The sequence below is a fragment of the Cervus canadensis genome, chromosome 7, assembly GCF_019320065.1.
Source record: "Cervus canadensis isolate Bull #8, Minnesota chromosome 7, ASM1932006v1, whole genome shotgun sequence".
NCBI classification, from domain to species: domain Eukaryota; kingdom Metazoa; phylum Chordata; class Mammalia; order Artiodactyla; family Cervidae; genus Cervus; species Cervus canadensis.
Genome location: NC_057392.1, coordinates 14,580,590 through 14,604,463, shown reverse-complemented (window position 1 = coordinate 14,604,463; position 23,874 = coordinate 14,580,590). Strand labels below are relative to the sequence as shown.

The 23,874-nt window shown below is 36.5% G+C and overlaps 1 protein-coding gene across 1 annotated transcript in view; it reads left to right on the top strand.

Annotated features, from left to right (window-relative positions):
• UBA5 (ubiquitin like modifier activating enzyme 5) overlaps positions 1-23,874 on the top strand; it is a 31,120-nt gene extending 7,246 nt beyond the window's left edge. The window contains exons 4-12 of the mRNA XM_043474399.1: positions 2,337-2,446; positions 3,270-3,356; positions 4,009-4,093; positions 4,857-4,961; positions 5,141-5,268; positions 19,788-19,923; positions 21,135-21,210; positions 21,360-21,466; positions 22,002-23,874. Coding sequence (XP_043330334.1) covers positions 2,337-2,446; positions 3,270-3,356; positions 4,009-4,093; positions 4,857-4,961; positions 5,141-5,268; positions 19,788-19,923; positions 21,135-21,210; positions 21,360-21,466; positions 22,002-22,085 — 918 coding nt within the window. The 3' untranslated portion in view covers positions 22,086-23,874. The remainder of the gene's footprint in view (positions 1-2,336; positions 2,447-3,269; positions 3,357-4,008; positions 4,094-4,856; positions 4,962-5,140; positions 5,269-19,787; positions 19,924-21,134; positions 21,211-21,359; positions 21,467-22,001) is intronic.

Here is a 23,874-nt window from a genome sequence, read left to right as displayed (position 1 = left end):
GTGAGGAGGAAGGAGAAGTTGACTTTATACCAGAAATCAGTGTACCAATCTTATATTTATAAAGCTAAAGTCCATGATGTTAGATAGATAGTGGTTGAATATAAAAGTTCTCCACAATTGTATATCATTTTGATAAACTTTGTGGGAAAATGCTTGCTTTATCAGTGCTCTTTAATATATTGGTCCATTTCATGCCCCAGATTCTTAAAGTGGTTTCAAAATTGGCACTTATTTATCAATATAGAAAAGATAACACCAAACTACTAAAAAATGTTTATTAACATTTTAATATCTTTCAAGAAGTTTATAAATGCCTGTCAACAATTGCTTATAGCTGACATGCCCTGGTTGATTGACCAAGGGTGGTAGAGATCATGAAGATTTGTGGGTCTCTGGTTTGAGTGTGCCCTGGAGTCACTTTGAAGGCCTATTAAAACATAGATTGCTGAACTCTAACCCAGTGGTTTTGATTCTGTAGGTTTCAGATGGACCTAAGAATTTCTAACAAGTTCCCACGTGGTTCTGATGATATTCCAGGGACTCTGCTTTAAGAACTACTTATTCAGTCTGGTCCCAGCATCACATGGGAGCTTGTTAGAAACGAAGATTCCCAGGTCCCATTCAAGACATGCTGAATCAGAATCTGTATTTTAACACAAACTCCAGATGATATTGCTGTAGTTAGAATCACCTGGGATGTTAAAAAAAAAAATTCTTATGTCCAGACTGCACCCCATAATAGGTAATCAGAACCTCTGGGAATAAGACCCATACATCTGTATTTTTAAATACAGTGATTCCAAGTGTACTCAAGTTTGTAAGCTAAGACTCTGCGTAGGTAAGTTTCAGAACTCTTTTTTCAATGTATAAAACAGAGAAATAAGAAGCTATTTCATGTGGTTAAGTAGGGAAATGGAGGATTGGAGATCCAGAGCCCACTTCTTATCCCTGAAAATTTCCTGAGTTCCTGGGATACCCTGGATCACTAGATCTAGATCAACTGCCTTATTTTACAGATGGGGATACAGTCCTAAACAGTTAAAGTGACTTACCCAGAATCAGAGCTAATTATTGACAGAGTTACAACTCACACCTCCTGTCCTTAAATTTAGGATTTCCTACAACTTATTCATATAGCTATGAGGCTGAAACTCAGACATAATACTTGGCCTGACCTAATAAATATTGTTTGAATGAGCTTAAATAAACTGAATTTTGGAGAGACTAAGTAGGGTTAGAAAGTTATAGAGAATATAAGTGATATCTTTTCTAGCAAGATATTAAGGGCTGGGTTAACTTTCTTTAGTTTCTGTATTGAGAAGAAGAACATCCCATTTTTGTTTTTATTGTTAGATTTGGAACACTGAGAATTGTATCACAAAGTCACAGAATTTTAGATAAAGAAGTGACTTTGGCAGCTATAGTGAAGTATATCACTTTTACACTGCTTTGAATTATTCCATAGGTCTAGAGGCTCAATTCTTTTTTTTTTTGGTTCTTTTTTTCTTCACTCTGGATAAATTGCACTGCTGCGCTTTCAAGTTCATTGATCCTCTTTTTCCCCTTCCATGTCTAGTCTACTCTGAGTCTCATCCAATAAAAATTTAATTTTAGATAATCTAAAAAAAAAAAAAAAGAAAGTACTTTGGATATCTTTGAGTTCAACCTGCTCTTACTGATGGGAAATGGACCTTTTGGCCATTTTAAAGTTGTGTGAACAGGTTTGACAAATGCTGTCATGTCTAAATATATAGCAGGAAATATCAATTAACTGGTTAATCATTCTGTTTGGAATAATGTTTGAGCCATGGCATGAGTATATTTAGTGCCATATTCACGAAAGGCATTGTATTATTATACCATGGTTTTAAGTTACAGCATTTGTTTTTATCTTATTTAAAATTTTCATTTATCTAATGGGTTGTTGGCTTTTGGCCAATAATTGGAATGAAGTAAGATTTTGGCACAGTTTGTGAAAACTGCCATGAAATGGAATGAATATTAATTTTTGAGCTAATCATTTAGAGGGGTAGCGCAGCATTGTAGTTAGGGTCCAGAGGCTGGATTGAGAATGCCTCGATTTGAATCCCATGTTCACTACATATTAGCTGAGTGGCTTTTGGGCAAGTACCCTAGTTGTCTTATTTCTAAAATGAGGAGAGTACTGCATGTGATCCTTAAAGGAGTTAATATATGACATCTAGTTTTTCAAAGTTAGTTAATATTATTACTGTTAAAAAGTTAAACCCATCAAATTTTAATTAGCCAACTAGTTTGTCATTTTTATTTTCTTTTTTGGTACACTTTTCATCAGATTACCACTATTTTCATTTTAGTTGCTACTCTTTGACTATGACAAGGTGGAACTGGCCAATATGAATAGACTTTTCTTCCAACCTCATCAAGCAGGATTAAGTAAAGTTCAAGCAGCAGAACATACTTTGAGGTAAATGGAATAGCAGTTGAAGGCAGTGAAATTGGTGAAATCTTCCTGTATGTATTCAGTCACTTAACTTATAAATGGAACTGAATTTTCCTCTATAAAAATGCAGGTTTCACTTATTCATAAAGATGTGGATTGGCAGCCTTTTTCTCTATAAGGCTAGATAGTAAATATTTTAGGCTTTGAGGGCCACATGGTCTTTGTCAAAACTGCTCAGCTATACAGTTGTAGTAGCTGTAGGCAATATAAAAGTGAATGAGCAAAACTGTGCGCCAATAAAACTTTATTTATGGAATCTAAAATTTAAATTTCTTATAATTTTCACATCATGAAATATTGTTCTTCTTTTGATTTTTTTCTTTGCTTGCAGCCATTTAAAAATATAAAAACTACTTTTAGTTTGCAGACCGAACAAAAAAAGGTAGCGAGGTGGTAGTCAGATTTGGCCCAAGGGACCTAGTTTGGCAGCTCTTACTCTTGGATGTTTCTTTATGTTCCTAAACGTTCTTGCACTGAATTGAATAAGAAGCAAAGAAGCTCTTTTGTTAGACTGAACTGTGTAGTTAACAGAGGTGATAAAGGCCTAATTCCCAGCACATAGACTGTGGGAATATTTTTGTAATCCTTCTGATACTCTACATGTTTTGAACTTGGTCCTTGCAGTGGGATGAAAGAGGTAGAAGAGGATTTTGGATTTTCTTTAAATTGCTTGAATTCCATTTCTCTAATATCTGTTAAATGATCTTTAGCTCTTTTTAGTGCTTTTTCTTGCTTTCTTTTACTGTTCTACTTGTAGATTTTATAATCATTCTCTTTTTCCCTCTAGGAACATTAATCCTGATGTTCTTTTTGAAGCACACAACTACAATATAACCACAGTAGAAAACTTTGAACATTTCATGAATAGAATAAGGTAAAATTTTATTTATGAGTATTTTGCACAATGTCCAGCTCACTTTCAGTATTATTAGAAAATCTATCAATTTATTCAATGAGAAGGTTGATATATATTTTATTTTTAAAATAGTTAATATTCTGTGTAATTTTTATATAGTGGGAGCTCAGTAAATAGTATGTATGGTCCATAAAACAATAGTAACAACAAAATAAAATATAAGCCTCACAATGTCTGTTATAATGATATAGCAAGGGGTCCTCCATTATAAGTTCTGTGTTATAGGTTATATTTCTATCTGAATATGGTTTTCTGCAGACATAAACTGTTGAAATTGTATTCAATTAACTTTTATTACATTTACATTTGTAGTGAAACATGAATAAGTCTATAAAAGCTGACAGAGAAATGGTAATTTTTGTGAACACAGTTTATATTTCTTATACCCCTGTACATCTTTACAGTATAAGAAATACTGTAATATGATTGATATCATATTTGTAACAGTGAATACTTAATATATACTGGGTCTTTAATATTAAATTTTATGTTACAATTATACTAAAATATTTACTGAAAGACTAAATGTGTTGATTGAACAAATAAAGTCTAATTAGATTGTGTTTTGTGTCTTGATTTTTTCCCAATAAAATTTATTTTCTTTGTCTAGTAATGGTGGATTAGAAGAAGGAAAACCTGTTGACCTAGTTCTTAGCTGTGTGGATAATTTTGAAGCTCGAATGACAATAAATACAGTGAGTATCTTTTGTGTTCTACTCATGGGTTTAGCTATTTTCTTGTATATTCTGTTAGTATATATTCCACATTCTGAAAGTAGTTCTTCATTTAAGCCCTTTGATATTGTGTTTTATTTATTCTTAATGTGATCTCATCCTATTTTTGAAATTTATTCTAAGGGGACCTGTCTAGCCTTGCTGGTAGGGCATATGTTTCAGTATCCTACTCTGTCTTAGGCCACTAGAGGAAACTATTAGACAGCAGATACTTCTGATGTACAATTTTTTAAATAAATGAATATCTTATAATACTGTCTTATTCTTGGTCAGCCTTGGTTTTAACTTTTGTTACTTTTATAAGTAAATGTATAAATATATATTAATAGCTTACACACATGATTTCTCAAAAATAAAACTGAATTCTTTTTCTTTTGAATTATTGTGTTTTCAACTTTGCAAATAACATTTTGCAGTTTCTTGTTGCTAAAAATTATTTTAGAAAAGTGTTTTACATTAATCTAATAAGAAATCCAGTACACTCTGGTTCAGTTTAATTAGGTATTTATTGACTGCTTACCTGAATGCTATCAGTTACGTTTCTAAGGAGAGTGCCAATTGCTAAGGAATTTCATTATTTACAGTTTTCTTGTTTCTTAAAATTTATTTTTAAAAACTCTTTGTAATTCATTTAGTTAAACTCCAGTTTTTCATGAAAAAACCTTATGGTAAATTACTTTTTTTTTCTAATGTTCTTTCTTATTTTTCACTTATTTCTATTAAGGCTTGTAATGAGCTTGGACAAACATGGATGGAGTCTGGGGTCAGTGAAAATGCAGTTTCAGGGCATATACAGCTCATAATTCCCGGAGAATCTGCTTGTTTTGCGGTATGCATGATTCATTTTGAGTTATTATTTTTCATTGTTAAGTACTAGCGTTTCTATGGGAAAATATTTATAGTTCAAAGGAAAACCAAACTTTGAATGTGGTGGAATACTACTTGGAACATTGAATACTTCTTTCCCTTTCTTTTGAAATACACATTTTTTTATTCTTTCTCATGTAGTGTGCTCCACCACTTGTAGTTGCTGCAAATATTGATGAGAAGACTCTGAAACGAGAAGGTGTTTGTGCAGCCAGTCTTCCTACTACTATGGGAGTGGTTGCTGGGATCTTGGTACAAAATGTGTTAAAGTGAGTGAAGAATAATTTTTCTGTTTACTTTTGACAAACATTTCAAAATTGGAGTTACCAGCTAAGTATTTGCTTTTTTAAATTTAAAGTACAGATATTTTTAAATTTTATATATGTATAATATATGTATACTTTTAATTTATATATGGTAGTGGTTTAATTCATATATGGTGGTGATGGTTTAGTCACTAAGTCATGTCCAACTCTAGCCCACCAGGCTCCTCTGTCCATGGGATTTCTCAGGCAAGAATACTGAAGCAGGTTGCCATTTCCTTCTCCAGGGGATCTTCCCAACCTAGGGATTGAATCTGGGTCTCCTGCATTGCAGGCAGTCTTCTTTACCGAGTGAACCACCAGGGTAGCCCTTAAATTATAAATAAATAAATCTAATATATTTAATTTAAATACATATTAATTTACACACATCAGCACACACATAATTGTGTGACTTCCTCATTTGGAATAGCTGTTGTTAAATGCTACAGTGGTACTGGTATATTTATTTATGAAGCCTTAACCAACTGAGCACCGAAGAATTGATGCTTTTGAACTGTGGTGTTGGAGAAGACTCTTGAGAGTCCCTTGGGCTGCAAGGAGATCCGACTAGTCCATCTATAGGAGATCAGTCCTGGGTGTTCATTGGAAGGACTGATGCTGAAGCTGAAACTCCAATACTTTGGCCACCTCATGTGAAGAGCTGACTCATTGGAAAAGACCCTGATGCTGGGAGGGATTGGGGGCAGGAGGAGAAGGGGCCAACAGAGGATGAGATGGCTGGTTGGCATCACTGACTCGATGGACATGAGTCTGAGTAAACACCAGGAGTTGGTGATGGACAGGGAGGGCTGGTGTGCTGCGATTCATGGGGCCGCAAAGAGTCGGACACGACTGAGTGACTGAACTAAACTGAACTGAACCGAATGATTTAAATTTGTAGATTTGGCCAAAGGGTGAAGACCTAGACACAGACACACTCGCTTGATTTGATGCTTATTCAGTTCAGTTTGGTCGCTCAGTCGTATCCGACTCTTTGCAGTCCCATGGACTACAGCATGCCAGGCTTTCCTGTCCATCACTAACTCCTGGAGTTTACTCAGACTCTTGTCCATTGCATCGGTGATGCCATCCAACTATCCCATCCTCTGTCATCCCCTTTTCTTCCTGCCTTCAGTCTTTCCCAGCATCAGGGTTTTCCCCATTGAGTTGGTTCTTTGCATCAGGTGGCCAAAGTATTAGAGTTTCAGCTTCAGCATCAGTCCTTCCAAAGAATATTCAGGACTGATTTCCTTGAGGATTGACTGGTTTGATCTTCTTGCAGTCCAAGGGACTCTCAAGAGCTCTCAAGACTCTCAGAGCTCCTGACACCACAGTTCAAAAGCATCAATTCTTTGGCGCTCAGTAGTCCAACTCTCACATCCATAAATGACCACTGGAAAAATCATAGGTTTGACTAGATGGACCTTTCTTGGCAAAGTAACATCTCTGCTTTTTAATATGCTATTTAGGTTGGTCATAGCTTTTCTTCCAAGGAGCAAGCATCTTTTAATTTCATGGCTGCAATCACCATCTGCAGTGATTTTGGAGCCCCCAAAAATAAAGTCTCTCACTGTTTCCATTGTTTCCCCATCTATTTCCCATGAAGTGATGGGACTGGATGCCATGATTGTAGTTTTCTGAATGTTGATTTTTAAGCCAACTTTTTCACTTTCCTCTTTCACTTTCATCAAGAGGCTCTTTAGTTCTTCTTCACTTTCTGCCATTGATGCTTATTATTTATTAATAAAAATAATGTGTGAATATCTACTATCCATAAATAGATAGATATCCCAGCAACCACACCATCTAAACTATAGCTAAGGACAAAATTTTCTTTCTTCTTTTTTTTTTTTAAGGACAAAGGTTTCTTTGCAGCTAAAATTAATGTCAGAATTTTTGAACAAACTCATACTTCATGAAAAGCAGAACTACTTTAGTTGTTCCTTAACTCAGGCCATTTTTTTTCCTCACTTTTCAGTGTTAATAAGCTTAATTATGTTTCTTCAGCATCCAATATAATAAGAAAAAATTGCTACATGATACAGAGAGGCACTCTAATCTTAGTATCACCTACCAGCAAAGAAATACCAGCATACATAAGAACTCTCAAGGCAACTCGCTGTGACTGTTTCATACAAGACAAATGGTCTGTCAGACTTCAGCAGGTCCTATCTAAACACGACATTTTATTGTATGTTATGAAGAAGGGAGAAAATAATCATTTCTATAAAGTATCTCTTTGTATGTCTGTATCTCTAGATATATCATATCTAGCCAGCTCTCTGTTGATGGACATTTAGGCTACTTACAGGTTTTATTTTTTTGCTATTATTAACAACACTGCAAAAAACATCTTGCCTTATATCTTTGTATACTAGATTTTTGTAGTGTGAATTTTTAGAAGTGTAATTTCTAAGTTTATGCAATACTTATTTTGACAAATATTACTAAATTTCTCCTTCAAAAGGTTTGTACATTTCCATGACAGTGTTGGGAGTTCCTGGTTTGTCCACACCTTTGGTAACATTAGGTATCGTCAAAATTTTATTTTTGAAGTTTACAGCAAGTCATGTATATTCTTTTTCAGCTTATTTTCCTTTATAAGTTATTACAAGATATTGAGTGTAATTCCCTGTGCTATATATTAGGTCCTTGTTTTCCTATTTTGTATATTTAGTGTGTATGTGTTAATCCCATACTCCTAATTTATCTTCCTCCCTTGCTGCTGACCTCCCGTCCCCTTTGATAACCATAAATTTGTTTTCTATGTGTATCTGTTTCTGTTTTATAAATGTTTATTTGTATCAAGTTTTTTAGATTCCACATATAAGTGATACCAGATGATATTGGTCTTTGTCTGGTTTACTTCACTTAGTATGATCATCTCTAGGTCCATCTGTGTTACTGCAAATGGCATTATTTCATTCTTATTTTAATGGCTAAGGAGTATTTCTTTGTATATATACACCACATCTTTATCCATTCGTCTGTCAGTGGACTTTCAGGTTGCTTCCATGTCTTGGCTGTTGTGAATAGTGTGGCTGTGAACATTGGGATCCATGTATCTTTTCAAATGAGTTTTCTGTGGATATATGCCACGAAGTGGGATTCCTGGATCATATGAGAACTCTATTCATAATTTTTTAAAGAACTTCCATACTCTTCTCCTAGTGGCTGCACCAATATACATCACAACCAACAGTGTAGGAAGGTTCCTTTTTCTCCAAATCCTCTTCAGTATTTATTATTTGCAGACCTTTTGATGAAGGCCATTCTGACCAGTGTGAGGTGATACCTAATTGTAGTTTTAATTTGCATTTTTCTAACGATTGACTATATTGAGCATCTTTTTATGTGCCTGTTGGCCATCTGTATGTCTTTTTTGGAGAAAAGTCTGTTAAGGTCTTCTGCCCATTTTTTGATTGAATTGTTTTTTGATATTAAGCTATATGAGCTGTTTGTATATTTTGGAAATTAATCTCTTATTGGTAGCATAGTTTGCGAATATTTTCTCCCAGTTCATAGTTTGCCTCTGTTTTGTTTATGGTTTCCATCCCTGTGCAAAAGTTTAATTAGGTCCAATTTGTTTATTTTTCTTTTCATTTCCATTACTGTAGGAGATGGATCCAAAAAAATGTTGCTACAATTTATGTCAGTGAGTGTTCTGCTTATGTTTCCCTCTAGGAAATATGTAGGTTTTAGATTTAGATCGTTACTCCATTTTGATTTTATTTTTGTATATGATGTCAGTCATCAAACTCTTATCTTTGTCAATTTGATATGTGAAAAAAGGGTATCTCATTTTAATTTCCAGTTGTGCAAAGGCTTGAGCACTTATATTTTTCTGTGAATTGTCTTCTTATATCCTCTGCTCAGTTTTTTTTAAATTAATTTTTTAATTAAAGGATAATTGCTTTATAGAATTTTGTTGTTTTCTGTCAAACCTCAATATGAATCAGCCATAGGTATACATATATTCCCTCCGTTTTGAACCTCCCTCCCATCTCCCTCCCCATCCTACCCCTCTAGGTTGATACAGAGCCCCTGTTTGAATTTCCTGAGACATACAGCAAATTCCCATTGGCTATCTATTTTACATATGGTAATGTAAGTTTCCATGTTACTCTTTCCATACATCTCACCCTCTCCTCCCCTCTCCGCATGTCCGTAAGTCTGTTCTCTATGTCTGTTTCGCCATTGCTGCCCTGCAAATAAATTCTTCAGTACCGTTTTTCTAGATTCCATATATATGCATTAGTATACAGTATTTATCTTTCTCTTTCTGATTTACTTCACTCTGTATATAGGCTGTAGGTTCAACCACCTCGTTAGAATTGACTCAAATGTGTTCCTTTTTATGGCTGAGTAATATTCCATTGCATATATGTACCACAAATTCTTTATCCATTTGTCTGTTGATGGACATCTAGGTTGCTTCCATGTTCTAGCTATTTTAAATAGTGCTGCAGTGATCAATGGGATACATATGTCTTTTTCAGTTTTGGTTTCCTCAGGGTATATGCTTAGGAGTGAGATTGCTGGGCATATGGTGGTTTTATTCCTAGTTTTTTAGGGAATCTCCATACCATCTTCCATGGTGGCTATGTCAATTTACATTCTCACCTACAATGCAAGAGCATTCCCTTTTCTCCACACCTTCTCCAGCATTTATTGTTTGTAGACTTTTTGATGATGGCCATTCTGACTGGTGTGAGGTGATAGCTTATTGTAGTTCTGATTTGCATTTCTCTAAAAATGAGTGACATTGAGCATCTTTTCATGTGTTTGTTAGCCATCTCTATGTCTTCTTGCGAGAAATGTCTGTTTACGTCTTTTCCCACTTTTTGATTGGGCTGTTTTTTGGTACTGAGTTGTATGAGCTGCTTGTATATTTGGAAATTAATCCTTTGTCCGTTGTTTCATTTGCTACTTTCACCCATTCTGAGGGTTGTCTTTTCACCTTGCTTATAGTTTCCTTTGCTATGCAAAAGCTTTTAAGTTTAATCAGGTCTCACTTGTTTACTTTTGTTTTTATTTCCATTACTCTAGGAGATGGGTCATAGAGGATCTTGCTTTGATTTATGTCATCGAATGTTGTGGCTATGTTTTCCTCTAGAGTTTTATTTTCTGGTCTTACATTTAGGTCTTTAATCCATTTTGAGTTTATCTTTGTATATGGTGTTAGGAAGTGTTCTAATTTCAGTCTTTTACATGTAGCTGTCCAGTTTTCCCAGCACCATTTATTGAAGAGTCTGTCTTTGCCCCATTGTATATTCTTGCCTCCTTTGTCAAAAATAAGGTACCCATAGGTTCATGGGTTTATTTCTGGGCTTTCTATCTTGTTCCATAGGTCTATATTTCTGTTTTTGTGCCAGTATCTTACTGTCTTGATGACTGTAGCTTTGTAGTATAATCTGAGGTCATGAAGGTTGATTCCTCCAGGTCCATTCTTCTTTCTCTAGAATCTTTTGGCTATTCAGGGTCTTTTGTGTTTCAATATGAATTGTGAAATTTTTTGTTCTAGTTCTGTGAAAAATTTTATTGGTAAATTCATATGGATCACATTAAATCTGTAGATTATTTTTGGTAGTATAGTCATTTTCACAATATTGATTCTTCCTACCCAGGAACATGGAAGACTCCCCATCTACTTATGTCATCTTTGATTTCTTACATCAGCATCTTATAATTTTAGGTGTACATTTCTTTTGTTTGGTAAGTTTATTCCTAGATATTTTCTTCTTTTTGTTGCAGTGATAAATGGGATTGATTCCTTAATTGGCTTTTCTAATTTTTTCATTATTAGTATATAGAGATGCAAGTGATTTCTGTGTATTGATTTTGTATCCTGTGACTTTGCTAAATTCACTAATTAGCTCTACTAATTTTCTGATACTACCTTTAGGGTTTTCCATGTATAGTAGCATGTCATCTGCAAACTGAGAGCTTTACTTCTTTTCCGATCCGGATTCCTTTTATTTCTTTTTCTTCTCTGATTGCTATAGCTAGGACTTCTGAAATGATGTTGAATAATAGTGGTGAAAGTGGACACCCTTGTCTTGTTCCTGATCTTAGAGGGAATGCTTTAAGCTTTTCACTATTAAGAATAATGTTTGCTATAGGCGTATCATACATGGCTTTGACTGTGTTGAGGTAGGTTTCTTCTATGCCCATTGTTTGAAGAGTTTTAATCATAAATGGGTGCTGAATTTTGTCAAAGGCATTTTCTGCATCTAAGATTATCATATGGTTTTTATCTTTCAATTGGCTTATGTGGTATATCACATTGATTGATTTGCATATATTGAAGAATCCTTGTATCCCTAGAATAAACCCAACATGACCATGGTGTATGAGCTTTTTAACATGTTGCTGAATTCTGTTTGCTAAAATTTTGTTGAGGATTTTTGCATCTATGTTCATCAGTGATATTGGCCTGCAGTTTTCTTTTTCTTGTGTTGTTTTGTCTATTTTTGGTATCAGGGTGATGGTGGCCTTGTAGAATGAATTTGGAAGTGTTCCTTCCTCTGCAATTTTTTGTAGGAGTTTTAGAAGGATAGGCATTAGCTCTTTTCTGAATGTTTGATAGACTTCTCCTGTGAAACCATCTGGTCCCGGGCTTTTGTTTCTTGGGGGATTCTTGTTCACAGCTTCAGTTTCAGTGCTTGTAATTTGGTTGTTCATAATTTCTATTTTCTTCCTGAATCAGTCTCAGAAGATTGAACTTTTCTAAGAATCTGTCCATTTCTTCCAGGTTATCCATTTTATTGCCATGTTTTTGTTCATAATAGTCTCTTATGATCCTTTGTATTTCTGCATTGTCTGTTGTAACCTCTCCTTTTTCATTTCTAATTTTGTTGATTTGATTCTTCTCTCTTGTTCTTGATAGGTCTGGCTAAAGGCATGTCAATTATGTTTATCTTCTGAAAGAAACATCTTTTAGTTTTATTAATCTTTACTATTGCTTCTTTCATTTCTTTTACATTTATTTCTGCTTGGATCTTTATGACTTCTTTCCTTCTGCTAATTTTCGGGGGGTTCTGTTCTTTTTCCAGTTCTTTCAGATGTAAAGCTAGGCTTTCTATTTGCTGTGTTTCTTGTTTCTCGAGGTAGGAGTGTATTGCTATAAACTTCTCTCTGCACTGCTTTTGCTGCTTCCCATAGTTTTTGAGTTGTCGTGTTTTCACTGTCATTGGTTTCTAGAAATTTTTTGATTTCCCTTTTGATTTCTTCAGTAACCTGTTGGTTGTTAAGAAATGTATTGTTTAATCTCTATGTCTTTGTGTTCTTTTACAGCTTTTTCTTGTATTGATATCTAGTCTCATAGCATTGTGGTCGGAAAAGATGCTTGATACAGTTTCAGTTTTCTTAAATTTACTGAGGTTTGATTTGTGATCCAGGAGGTGGTCTGTCATGGAGAATGTTCCATGTGCAGTTGAGAAGAACATGTATTCTTCTGCATTTGGGTGGAATGCTCTGAAGATATCAGTGAGATCCATCCATCTAATGTATCATTTAAGACTTGTATTTCCTTATTACTTTTCTGTTTTGATGATCTGTCCATTGGTGTGAGTGGGGTGTTGAACTCTCCTACTATTATTGTGTTACTGTCCACTTCTCCTTTTCTGTCTGTAAGTGTTTGTCTTATGTACTGAGGTGCTCCTATGTTGGGTGCATAGATATTTACAATTGTTGTGTCTTCCTCTTGGATTGATCCCTTGATCATTACGTAGTGTCCTTCTTATCTCTTGTAATATTCTTCACTTGAAGGCCTATTTTGTCTGATATGAGGATTGCTACTCCAGCTTTCTTTTGCTTTCTACTTGCATGGAATATATTTTTCTACCTTCTCAGTTTCATTCTATATGTGTTTTTAAGTCCAAAGTGGGTTTCTTGTAGACAGCATATATATGGGTCTTATTTTTGTATCCATTCAGCCAATTTGTGTCTTTCGGTTGGAGCATTTAATCCATTTACATTTAAAGTAATTATTGATTTATATGTTTCTATTGCCATTTTCTTAATTGCTTGGAGTTTGATTTTGTAGATCTTTTTCTCCTCTTGTATTTCTTGACTATGTAAGTCCCTTTAACATTTGTCATAAAGCTGGTTTGGTGGTACTGATTCTCTTAACTTTTGCTTGTCTGAAAAGCTTTTGATTTTTCCATCAATTTTGAATGAGATCCTTGCCGGGTAGAGTAAACTTGGTTGTAGATTTTTCCCTTTCAGTACTTTAAATATAATCCTTCCATTCCCTTCTGGCCTGCAGAGTTTCTGATGAAAGATCAGCTGTTAAAAATATGGGGTTTCCCTTGTATGTAACTTGTTGCTTTTCCCTTGCTGCTTTTAATATTCTTTCTTTGTATTTAATCTTTGTTACTTTGATTAGTGTGTGTCTTGGCGTGTTTCTCCTTGGGTTTATCCTGTATGGAACTCTTTGCCACTCTTGGACTTGATTGACAACTTTGTTTTCCATGTTGGGGGAATTTTCAACTATAATCTCTTCAAAAATCTTCTTAAACCGTTTCCTTTTCTCTTCTTCTTCTGGGACCCCTATAGTTCAGTGTTGGTATGTTTGATATTTTCCCTGAGGTCTCTGAGACTTTTCTCAGTTCTTTGCATTCTTTTTACTTTATTCTTCTCTTCAGAAGTTATTTCCACCATTTTATCTTCCAGCTCAGTGATTTGTTCTTCTGCTTTATTCTGATATTGATTCCTTCTAGAGTATTTTTAATTTCAGTAATTGTGTTATTTGTCTCTGTATGTTTGTTCTTTAATTCTTCTAGGTCTTTGTTAATTGATTCTTAGATTTTCTCCATTCTGTTTTCAAGGTTTTTGATCATCTTTACTATCATTATTCTGAATTCTTTTTCAGGTAATTTGCCTATTTCCTCTTCATTTATTTGGACTTATGTGTTTCTAGCTTCAGCAAAGCGCAGCCGCTGCTCCTTACCTTGGACGAAGGGTATCTTCTCACAGCTGCCCCTCCTGACCTTGAACATGGAGTAGCTCCTCTCAGCCCTCCTGCACCCCCACAGCAGCCGCTCCTTGGAGGTGGGGTTGCTCCTCTCCGCCACTGCCCCTGACCTAAGGCCTGTGGTAGGTCTTCTAGGCCGCCGCCCCTGACCTCTGGCGTGGTAGCTCCTCTCGACCACTGCCTTGACCTCGGAGGTGGGGAAGCTCCTCTGGGCCGCCGCTCCTGACCTTGGGTGAGGGGTAGCTCCTCACGGCCACGCTTCTGCATGGTCCGTCGCAGCCGGCGCGCTTCTGTGCCATCTGTCGCAGCCAGCGCGCTTCTCACTGCAGATGGTGACTGCAGCCATGAAATTAAAAGATGCTTACTCCTTGGAAGGAAAGTTATGACCAACCTAGATAGCATATTAAAAAGCAGAGACATTACTTTGCCAACAAAGGTCCGTCTGGTCAAGGCTATGGTTTTTCCAGTGGTCATGTATAGATGTGAGAGTTGGACTGTGAAGAAAGCTGAGTGCCGAAGAATTGATGCTTTTGAACTGTGGTGTTGGAGAAGACTCTTGAGAGTCCCTTGGACTGCAAGGAGATCCAACCGGTCCATCCTAAGGGAGATCAGTCCTGGGTGTTCATTGGAAGGACTGATGCTGAAGCTGAAACACCAATACTTTGGCCACCTCATGTGAAGGGTTGACTCATTGGAAAAGACCCTGATGCTGGGAGGGATTGGGGGCAGGAGGAGAATGAGACGACAGAGGATGAGATGGCTGGATGGCATCACTGACTCGATGGGCATGAGTCTGAGTAAACTCCAGGAGCTGGTGATGGATAGGGAGGCCTGGCGTGCTGCGATTCATGGGGTCGCAAAGAGTCAGACACGACTGAGCGACTGAACTGAACTGAACTGTTTCTAGCTTGTTCCCTCTTTTGTGCAGTATTTCTCTACCTTTACATTATTATTTAGTTTTAATTTACTGTGTTTGAGGTCTCCTTTTCCCAGGCTTGAAGATTCAATTCTTTCTTCTGTTTGGTTTCTGCCCTTGGTCCAGTGGTTTGTGTAGGCTTCATATGGGGTGAGACTTGTGCTGATTTTTGTGGGTGTGTTTCTTCTGATCAGCAAGGTTGAGTAGGTGGTAATCCTGTCTGCTGACAGTTGGGTTTGTATTTTTGTTTTGTTTGTTGCTTGAATGAGGCATCCTGCACAGGGTGCTACTGGTGGTTAGGTGATACCTGGTCTTATATTCAAGTGGTTTCCTTTGTGTGAGTTCTCACTATTTGATACTCACTAATTTGATACTTAGTTCTCTGGTAGTCTAGGGTCTTGGAGTCAGTGCTCCCACTCCAAAGGCTCAGGGCTTGATCTCTGGTCAGGAACAAAGGTTCCACAAGTGGTTTGTTATGGCAGTATGTGTGAGATTGCAATAAATAGCCAAAAATGAGCAACCAAAGATGAACCCCAGACAAATGGCAGTCACAAAATCAGGCAAATAATAATGAAAACAATGTAATATACACATATGCATATACATCCATAAGCAAAATCAAAACAGTCAAACAGAAATAAAGTACAGTAGATTGACATGGTGAACAGAGCAATCCAAAAGTTATATCTACCAGTTAAGAACAAAACTAACTAAAACACAAACTGGAAAACAAAACTAAAGTAAGGTGCCTAGTGAGGAATAAAGCAATGAAAACAAAACTAGCAAATATGTTCCGAGGAAAGGAAAAAAAGAAACGAAAAAATGAATAGATATGAAAAGTTAAATAGAGCTTTAGAAAGAAGATTTATATACACTAAAGATTAACTGTAAGAGGAATAGAACAGTAGGAAAAGCAAAGAAAGGAATAAATGTAGAAAAAATAATATGTTTTCAAAAGTTAAAAATTAAAATTAGAAAAGAAAAAACGGTAGAGGAAAGGAAGAAAAAAGGAAAACTCCACAGAACTGCAAAAGCCCAACATAGAGGCAGAGGTTTATAACAACAAAAAGTGTGACTGAAAAAAAAAAAGTCAAAAGCTTAATTAGATTTCATAGTGCCATTAAAATCAACAAGTGCAGCAGAGGTGGGAAGAAAAAAAGAAAAATCCAAAAGAAACTACAGAAGAAGTCAAAACATAAGAATAATAAATGTTTTTCTTGAATCACTTCTGTCAGGGTCCTTTCCCTCACTGGGAGTCACAGTCCACCTCACCCCCCTAGGGTACCTTCCAACGCTGCTGGTCTCTGGACCTGCTGTTGGGGCAGCTCAGATTCTAATCTGGTCTTCTGTGTATTCTTGCCTCCTTTGTCCACAGCTATCAGAATTAGTATGTTTTCTTTTGTGGGAGCTCTCAATGTCCTTTTATATATTCCATAGACACAAAGTCTGCCTAGTTGATCGTGTGGATTTAATCTGCAGTTTGTACAGCTGGTGGGAAGGTTTTGGGTCTTCTTCCTTAGCCATACTGCCCCTGGGTTTCATCTGTGGTTTTACTTCCACCTCTGCATGTGGGTCATCCAGTGGGGTTTGCTTCTGAGCCTGGAGGACTTGGGTCTGCCTCAGTGAGGGCCAGTTGTGGAGGTGGTGCAGCTGCTTGGGTCACAGGGTTTCTGGCAGCACTAGGTACTCAGAGGGGTTGGCGGCTGGGGCAGCAGGGAATATAGTGCTTTAGAAGGGTATGGACACCAGTAATGGCCAGTACACTCCAGTATTCTTGCCTGGGGAATGCCCCCCTGACAGAGAAGTCTGGCAGGCCACAGTCCACAAGGTCACAACGAATTGGACACAATGGGAAGCAACCCCACGTGCATAGATGGGAAGACTTTTTTTTTTTTTTATGTGGCAGCTCTCCCTCAATGAAGGTTGAGCGTGAAGGTGGCACAGCTGCTTGGGTCGCTGGGTCCCTGGCAGTGCCAAGTCTGCAGGGACACGGACTACCTCGGCCGCAGGAGTTATGGCCCTATCAGAGTCTTTTTTTGAGCCTCTGGTAGCTGGCAATTAGAAGCCTCTTTGGCTAGTCTTTCTCCATAGCTCCACCTGTTCAGACCCTTAGAAGGCTCCCTTTTGAGGTTTTTCTTTATTGTTCAGCGTGTCAGGCACATAGAAGGCCCCCCCCTGGCTGGGGTCCTACTCTGTAGATTAGCGTGTCAGGCAGTTAAACAGGCACCCTGGGTGGGGTCCTACTCTGTAGTTCCACGCATCAGGCACTTGAAGGAGTGCCCTGGGTGGGGTCCTGGTCTGTAGTTGGGTGTGTCAGGTGCTTGATAGGCCATTCTCTCTGTTGTTCAGCTGCTCATGTTGGCATGTGTGGAGAGAGAGTCTGTGGTGATGGCTACACCCCCTTGTTTGACTTAGCAGTATTGACTTGCTTCCATGGCTGCCTGGCTTTCCTCCACCATCATTTCCCACCACAGTCTCCTCCCTCACATCCCCTTGGTCCATCTCTCTGCAGTGAACAACAGCCCTCACCTGGGGATTGCTCCACAATCCCTAAGCTCCAGCTCCCAGCTGCTGCACCTTCTAGGGGACCTGCTTCCCTGTCTGGGGTACATATGGCTGTGGCAAGGACTTCTGATTCTCATTGCATTTAGGTTGCCACAGATCAGCTGTTTCACTCTGAGCCTTAAATATTTCTCCTCTGACTCAGAAAATTGCCCTGATGTGGAGATCAGAACCCTGCTTCAGTTCCCCCACCCTCCGAGGGCAGGTCCAGTCCTAGTACCACTCCTGTTTTCCCCCCTATTTCCTTCATCCTGCCAAGTTTTGCATGGTTCTGTATATTCTTTTCTGCTGGTCTGGTACTCCTGTCTGCTCTCAGCTGGTGTGCACGCACTTGTGTGTCTGAAAATATATTCCTGATGCATCCTTGGAGAGAGATGTAGTCCATGTCCACCTTCTGCTCTGACATCTTATTCTCTGTTTGGTTTTTTTGTCTGTCTTTGTTGTATGTTGAGACTATGCATTTTTTCAATTTTTTTCCTTTTGTTGTTTATGTTTGTACATGATTTTTCCTCAACTTAGAAGCTTCTAAAAGGAATCAGGGACTTCCCCAGTGGTCCAGTGGTTAAGAATACCCTTGCTAATGCAGGGGACACAGGTTCAATTCCTGCTCTGGGAAGCCAAGAGGCAACTGAGCCCATGTGCCAAAACTACTTAGCCTGCACTCTAGGCCCCACATGCCTCAACTACTGGGCTTACATGCCCCAACTACTGAAGTCTGAGTGCTCTAGGGCCCATGTACCGCAACAAGAGAAGCCACTGCAATAAGAAGCCTGCACACTGAACTGGAGAAAAGCCGGTGTGCAGCAACGAAGACCCAGGGTAGCCAAAAATAAATGAATAAATAAAAACTTTAAAAAAAGAAGGAATCAGATTTAAATGTAAGGGAGCAAGGGCACTTTGTGGCATATTGGAAATGCACTATACAGCTGGTCCTTATTTCCTTGGGTTCTGCATCTGCAGAATCAACCAGTTGTGGATCCAAAAAAAATCCATAAAGTTCCAAACAGCAAAATGTGAATTGCCACAAGCTGTTAACTGTTTATATAGTATTTGCATTATATTTAGAACTATTTAAATGGCAACCCACTCCAGTATTCTTGCCTGGAAAATCCCATGGACGGAGGAACCTGGTAGGTTACAGTCCATGGGGTCACAAAGAGTCAGACATGACTGTGTGACTTCACTTTCACTTTCTTTTTACATAGCGTTTACATTATATTAGGTATTGTAAGTAATCTAAGTGAAAGTGCTCAGTGCTTAGTTGCTCAGTCATGTCAGCCTCTTTGTGACTCTATGGACTATAGCCTGCTTCTGTCCATGGATTTCTCCAGGCAAGAGTACTGAAGTGGGTAGCCATTCCCTTCTCCAGAAAATCTTCCTGACCAAGGAGTTGAACCCTGGTGTCCTGCATTGTAGGCAGATTCTTTACTGTGTGAGCCATCAGGATGATTTAAAGTTATGGGAGGATGTGCACAGGTTATCTGCAAATATTATGCAGGACTTAATTTTGGTACCCTGGGGTGGGGGTGTTATGGAATCAATCCCCCATAGGTATGGACGGCCAACTGCATTTTGATCTGGTAGTGATTATTACATGAGTGAATACTTCTGTAAAATTTTATTGAGATTTAATACAAATTTAAGATAGCAAACTTTGCAGTGTCATATATAAAAAGCTTTTAAAAATGAGATTTAGAACCATATCTCATCAAGATGGTTTTAAGATATCTTTGATATCTCACATTTGAACTTCTGTGAAATTAATATGCTTCTTAATGGTGTTGACATGTCATTGTTTAATTGGCAGCATTTTATCTTTATTACAGGTTCAAAAAATAATAGTGCATTCTGTTGTTTAATTCAAGAAAATCTACTATAAGCCAGGCCCTATAAACAAGATAAAAAAATTGTTTTCTGGGTTCTTGTTACAAAAATCATTACCTTCAAAATAATTTTTTTTAAAGTATCAGTTTTTTCTGATATTTTTATTGTTTTGTTTCTTTATTTAAGTCTGCTTTGTTTTTCTAGGTTTCTGTTAAATTTTGGTACTGTTAGTTTTTACCTTGGATACAATGCAATGCAGGATTTTTTCCCTACTATGTCCATGAAGCCAAATCCTCAGTGTGATGACAGAAACTGTAGGAAGCAGCAGAAGGAATACAAGGTATATGTCAATGTGTCACAATGCATGAGAGATCATATTGCATAGGACAAAAACTTAAAAAAAAGAAATAATTATTTAGATTTGGAATACAAGGTAAATGGATTCTGGATTTTTTAAGTTCTAATTTATTCACCATGCTTTAAAAATGAAAATTTTGTTCAAAGTCCTTTCTTGTTTTTTGTAAGATAAAAAGCCTGTCTGAATTCTGTTTTTAAATTTTAATTTTTTAAGCTAAAATATGGTTGACATACAGTATTATGCTAGTTTCAGGTGTACCATGTAATGATTTGACATTTGCATACATTGTCAAATGATCACCATGCTAAGTCTAGTTATTATCTCTTCCTATACAAAGTTATTAAAATATTATTGACTACATTCCCTGTACTGTAAATTGTATTTCTGTGACTTATTATATAATTATAGGTTTAGACCTTTTTGTTCACTTCACTTATTTTGCACCCCTACCTCTCCGATGGCAACATTATTTGTTCTCTGTATCTGTGAGTGTTTTCCTTTTGTTTTTAGATCCTTTATTTAAGTGAGATTATATGGTATTTATCTTTGGTTGTCTGACTTATTTCATTTAGCATAATGCCTTGTAGTTCCATCCATGTTGCAATAGTAAATTTTTTTATGGCTGAGTCATATTCCATTGTATATAGGTACCACACCTTCTTTATCCAGTTATCTGTTGATAGACACTTAGGTTGCTTTCATGTTTTGGCTGCTATAAATAATGCTGCAATGAACATTGGATTATTAATATCTTTTGATATTATATCTTTTGAGTGTTTTTGTTTTCATAAAAAAAAAAATAAAAACCCAGAAGTGAAATTGCTAGATTACATGGTAGTTGTGTTTTTAATTTTTTGAGACACCTCCAGACTGTTTTCCAGTGATTGCACCAGTTTATAATCATGCTAACGGTGCACAGGGTTTCCCTTTTTTCCACATCCCTGCTCACATTTGTTATTTGTTTTCTTTTTGATGGTAGTCATTCTCACAAGTGTTATCTCATTGTGGTTTTCATTCACATTTCCCTGATGATTAGTGGTACATATCTGCAGGGTCTTTTTATGTATTCCGTAAGGTCTCTGTATGTAGACCTTAGAAAAAGTCTGTCTGAATTCTTGATTCTGATCAATTCTGTATGATGCTTCAGAGAACTGAGAATGAGTAGAAACACTGAAACTGTTTGATTTCTACAGAAAAAGGTAGCAGCACTGCCCAAACAGGAGGTTATTCAAGAAGAAGGAGAGATAATACATGAAGACAATGAGTGGGGTAGGAATTGTTTTATAAATTGAAATGGCAGCAAAAAACCTTCTTTTATGGGAGGGAATCTAATTATAATTAAGATTATACAAGTTTTGAATGATTATTGCTCATTAAGTTCCTTGAAAGTGGTTTTAAGATTAAGTTTAACTTTACAGGTATTGAGTTGGTATCTGAGATTTCAGAAGAGGAACTGAAAAATTTTTCAGGTCCAATCCCTAACTTACCTAAAGGAATTACAGTGGCATATACAGTTCCTCAAAAGGTACATCTAAAATCTGATTTACCATAAGAAGACATAAGAGAAAATGTCTATTTATATTCTTCCATCTTCAACCTATTTTATAATGCCAGTGTTTCTTATTTTAGATATTTTACCTTCTAGGCATTAAGATTTGTGAGAGAGAGAGGTATTCGGTGTTAACATGTAAATATGCACAGCACATTTTAAACTATTTGAAAATATAGATATAAAATAGTTTTGTTCATTCACTGATGGATTGGTGAAATAGATTTTGATTAAATGACTACTTTTTCTGTATATTGATAGTTTAGCCATGATACCATTTAAAAATATCAGTTCAGTAGAGAGCTCAAGAACACTGAAATTACTGCCTTGTAAGTCAAATGACTGATGGAGAAAATAAAGGACTTTATCTCTCCTAAAAATTAGAAGGCATATTTATTAAAGAAGGTTTACTTTGTAAGTTTTTTTTAACATGACTATAGCATACTGATATGTTCCTAAGCATCAAGAACTTTGATTATTTTTTCACCATGTTTCCCTCATTTATTGACAGCAAGAAGATTCTGTACCTGAAGTAACAGTAGAAGATTCTGGTGAAAGCTTGGAAGACCTTATGGCCAAGATGAAGAACATGTAAATAATGGACTGGCCTATATTTTATTTCCTGTGTTTAAACCTGTTCCCTTGCAATTAAAAAAATCATCTAAAAACTGAGAAAACTTAGGGGAACATCAGTTGATGTGTAATCTTCACTGAATTGTTATTAACTCTTTGGAAATTCTGTGACTGTTGCTTGTTGCTCCCATCCTTCCACTAAATCAGAAGCTCTCTTAAAACTCATGTTTCATTCTAGTAAGAAAACTTCAAAGGATTATTGTAGGTGAGCCATTGAACTGTTTTGACCTTTTGGGAGGGGTGAGAAGAAAGGACTAATTTGCTGGTATATTTCTTTTCTTCCCAGTACTCCTTTGTAGTCTGTTGCCTGAGGCCATGGACAATAGATAGAATAGTGTGTGATCAAATATAGGGAAAGAACAAGAGGTACAGCATGTTGATTATTATAGCCAGCGGGCACATACTCATTGTGTTTGGAATTGCTCTCTACAAGCCCACTATTACTAACTTGAGCAACAGTGAATTTCCAGTTGTAAACCTATAAAGTAAAAACATCCTCTCAAATGTTTCCTGATGAAATACAAGCTGAAATGTAGGCACTGGAAAAGTTTGTAAACTTGTGATATATATAATCTAAGCAAGACAGAGGCAAATAAAAAGAAACTTTCTTTATGGATAGATAAATAAAGATATTTTCAGGATATACAAATTGTATTTCTGCACTAGGAAAAAGCATATCATCTGTCTGAGTCACTGTGCTTTACTGAGGAGCAAAAGATAAATTTAGGCTTAAGATCACCTAAATTATGCCCATTATATGGGCTACCTTCTAATACTTTATTTTATTCAGATTTGATTCCCCAGGTAATTAGGTACTGGCAAAGGCTTGTCCTGGGTAGTAGATAATAAATGAAGCCTAAATTACCTCTGCAATGACTGACATGTATTTCTTCACAGGGAAGAGTATCATTTTCCCTAATCATCATAATTTGATAAACTGCTTTTCTCTGGAGTTTGCATACAAATAATGAAGGCTTAGAGAGCTTTGGTTGAAGTAAATTCGTGATGGTCTGGAGACTAATGAACGTGGGTGTGTAACCGTTATCTGTCGGCTGTTACTGTGCTCGTCTCCTATTTTGATGATTTCTTTGCTTTGTAGAGAGAATGTCTAAATTCTATCTCTAGGGGAAAATCTAATTAAAAAATTACAAGTACCTTTCCTACTTATGAAATAAGATTCTACAAACTAATTTCAGAAAGTTGCAAATATCACATATGTTTAATATATTGGTTTTGAGATTTTAGGGTACTGTGATTCTTATGTTTATGGTAATGTCAGGATGTATGGGGATAGCTTTCTAGTCTTGAAACATATTTATGTTGCGTTGGTAAGTCATTGCAGTTATTTAAAAGTTTAGTATGTTCATCTGTAAAATGACTTTTCTAGTTCATAGAGATGCTTTGAATTTCAGAAAAGAAATGCAGTCTTTCTAAATAACATTCCTTTGGTACATTAATTTGGTAAGGCTATACTTACAAGTTTAAGTTTATATAGTTTGATAAATAGCTAGAACCTACTGTCGTTTTAAAGAAGTTTTTATTGATGTATAGTTGATTGACAATGTTGTGTTTATGTTCAGGTGTGCAGCAAAGTGAATCAGTTATACATACACATGTTAGAACCTACTATCTTCTAAAGATTTTTTTTTCTGTTCTTAATTTGTAGCCTGCTGGTATCTTATATTTTATAAAATCTTATCTAATTTTTTTCTTATATCTTCCATTAAAGTTTTTATTTTAGCAGAAAAAAA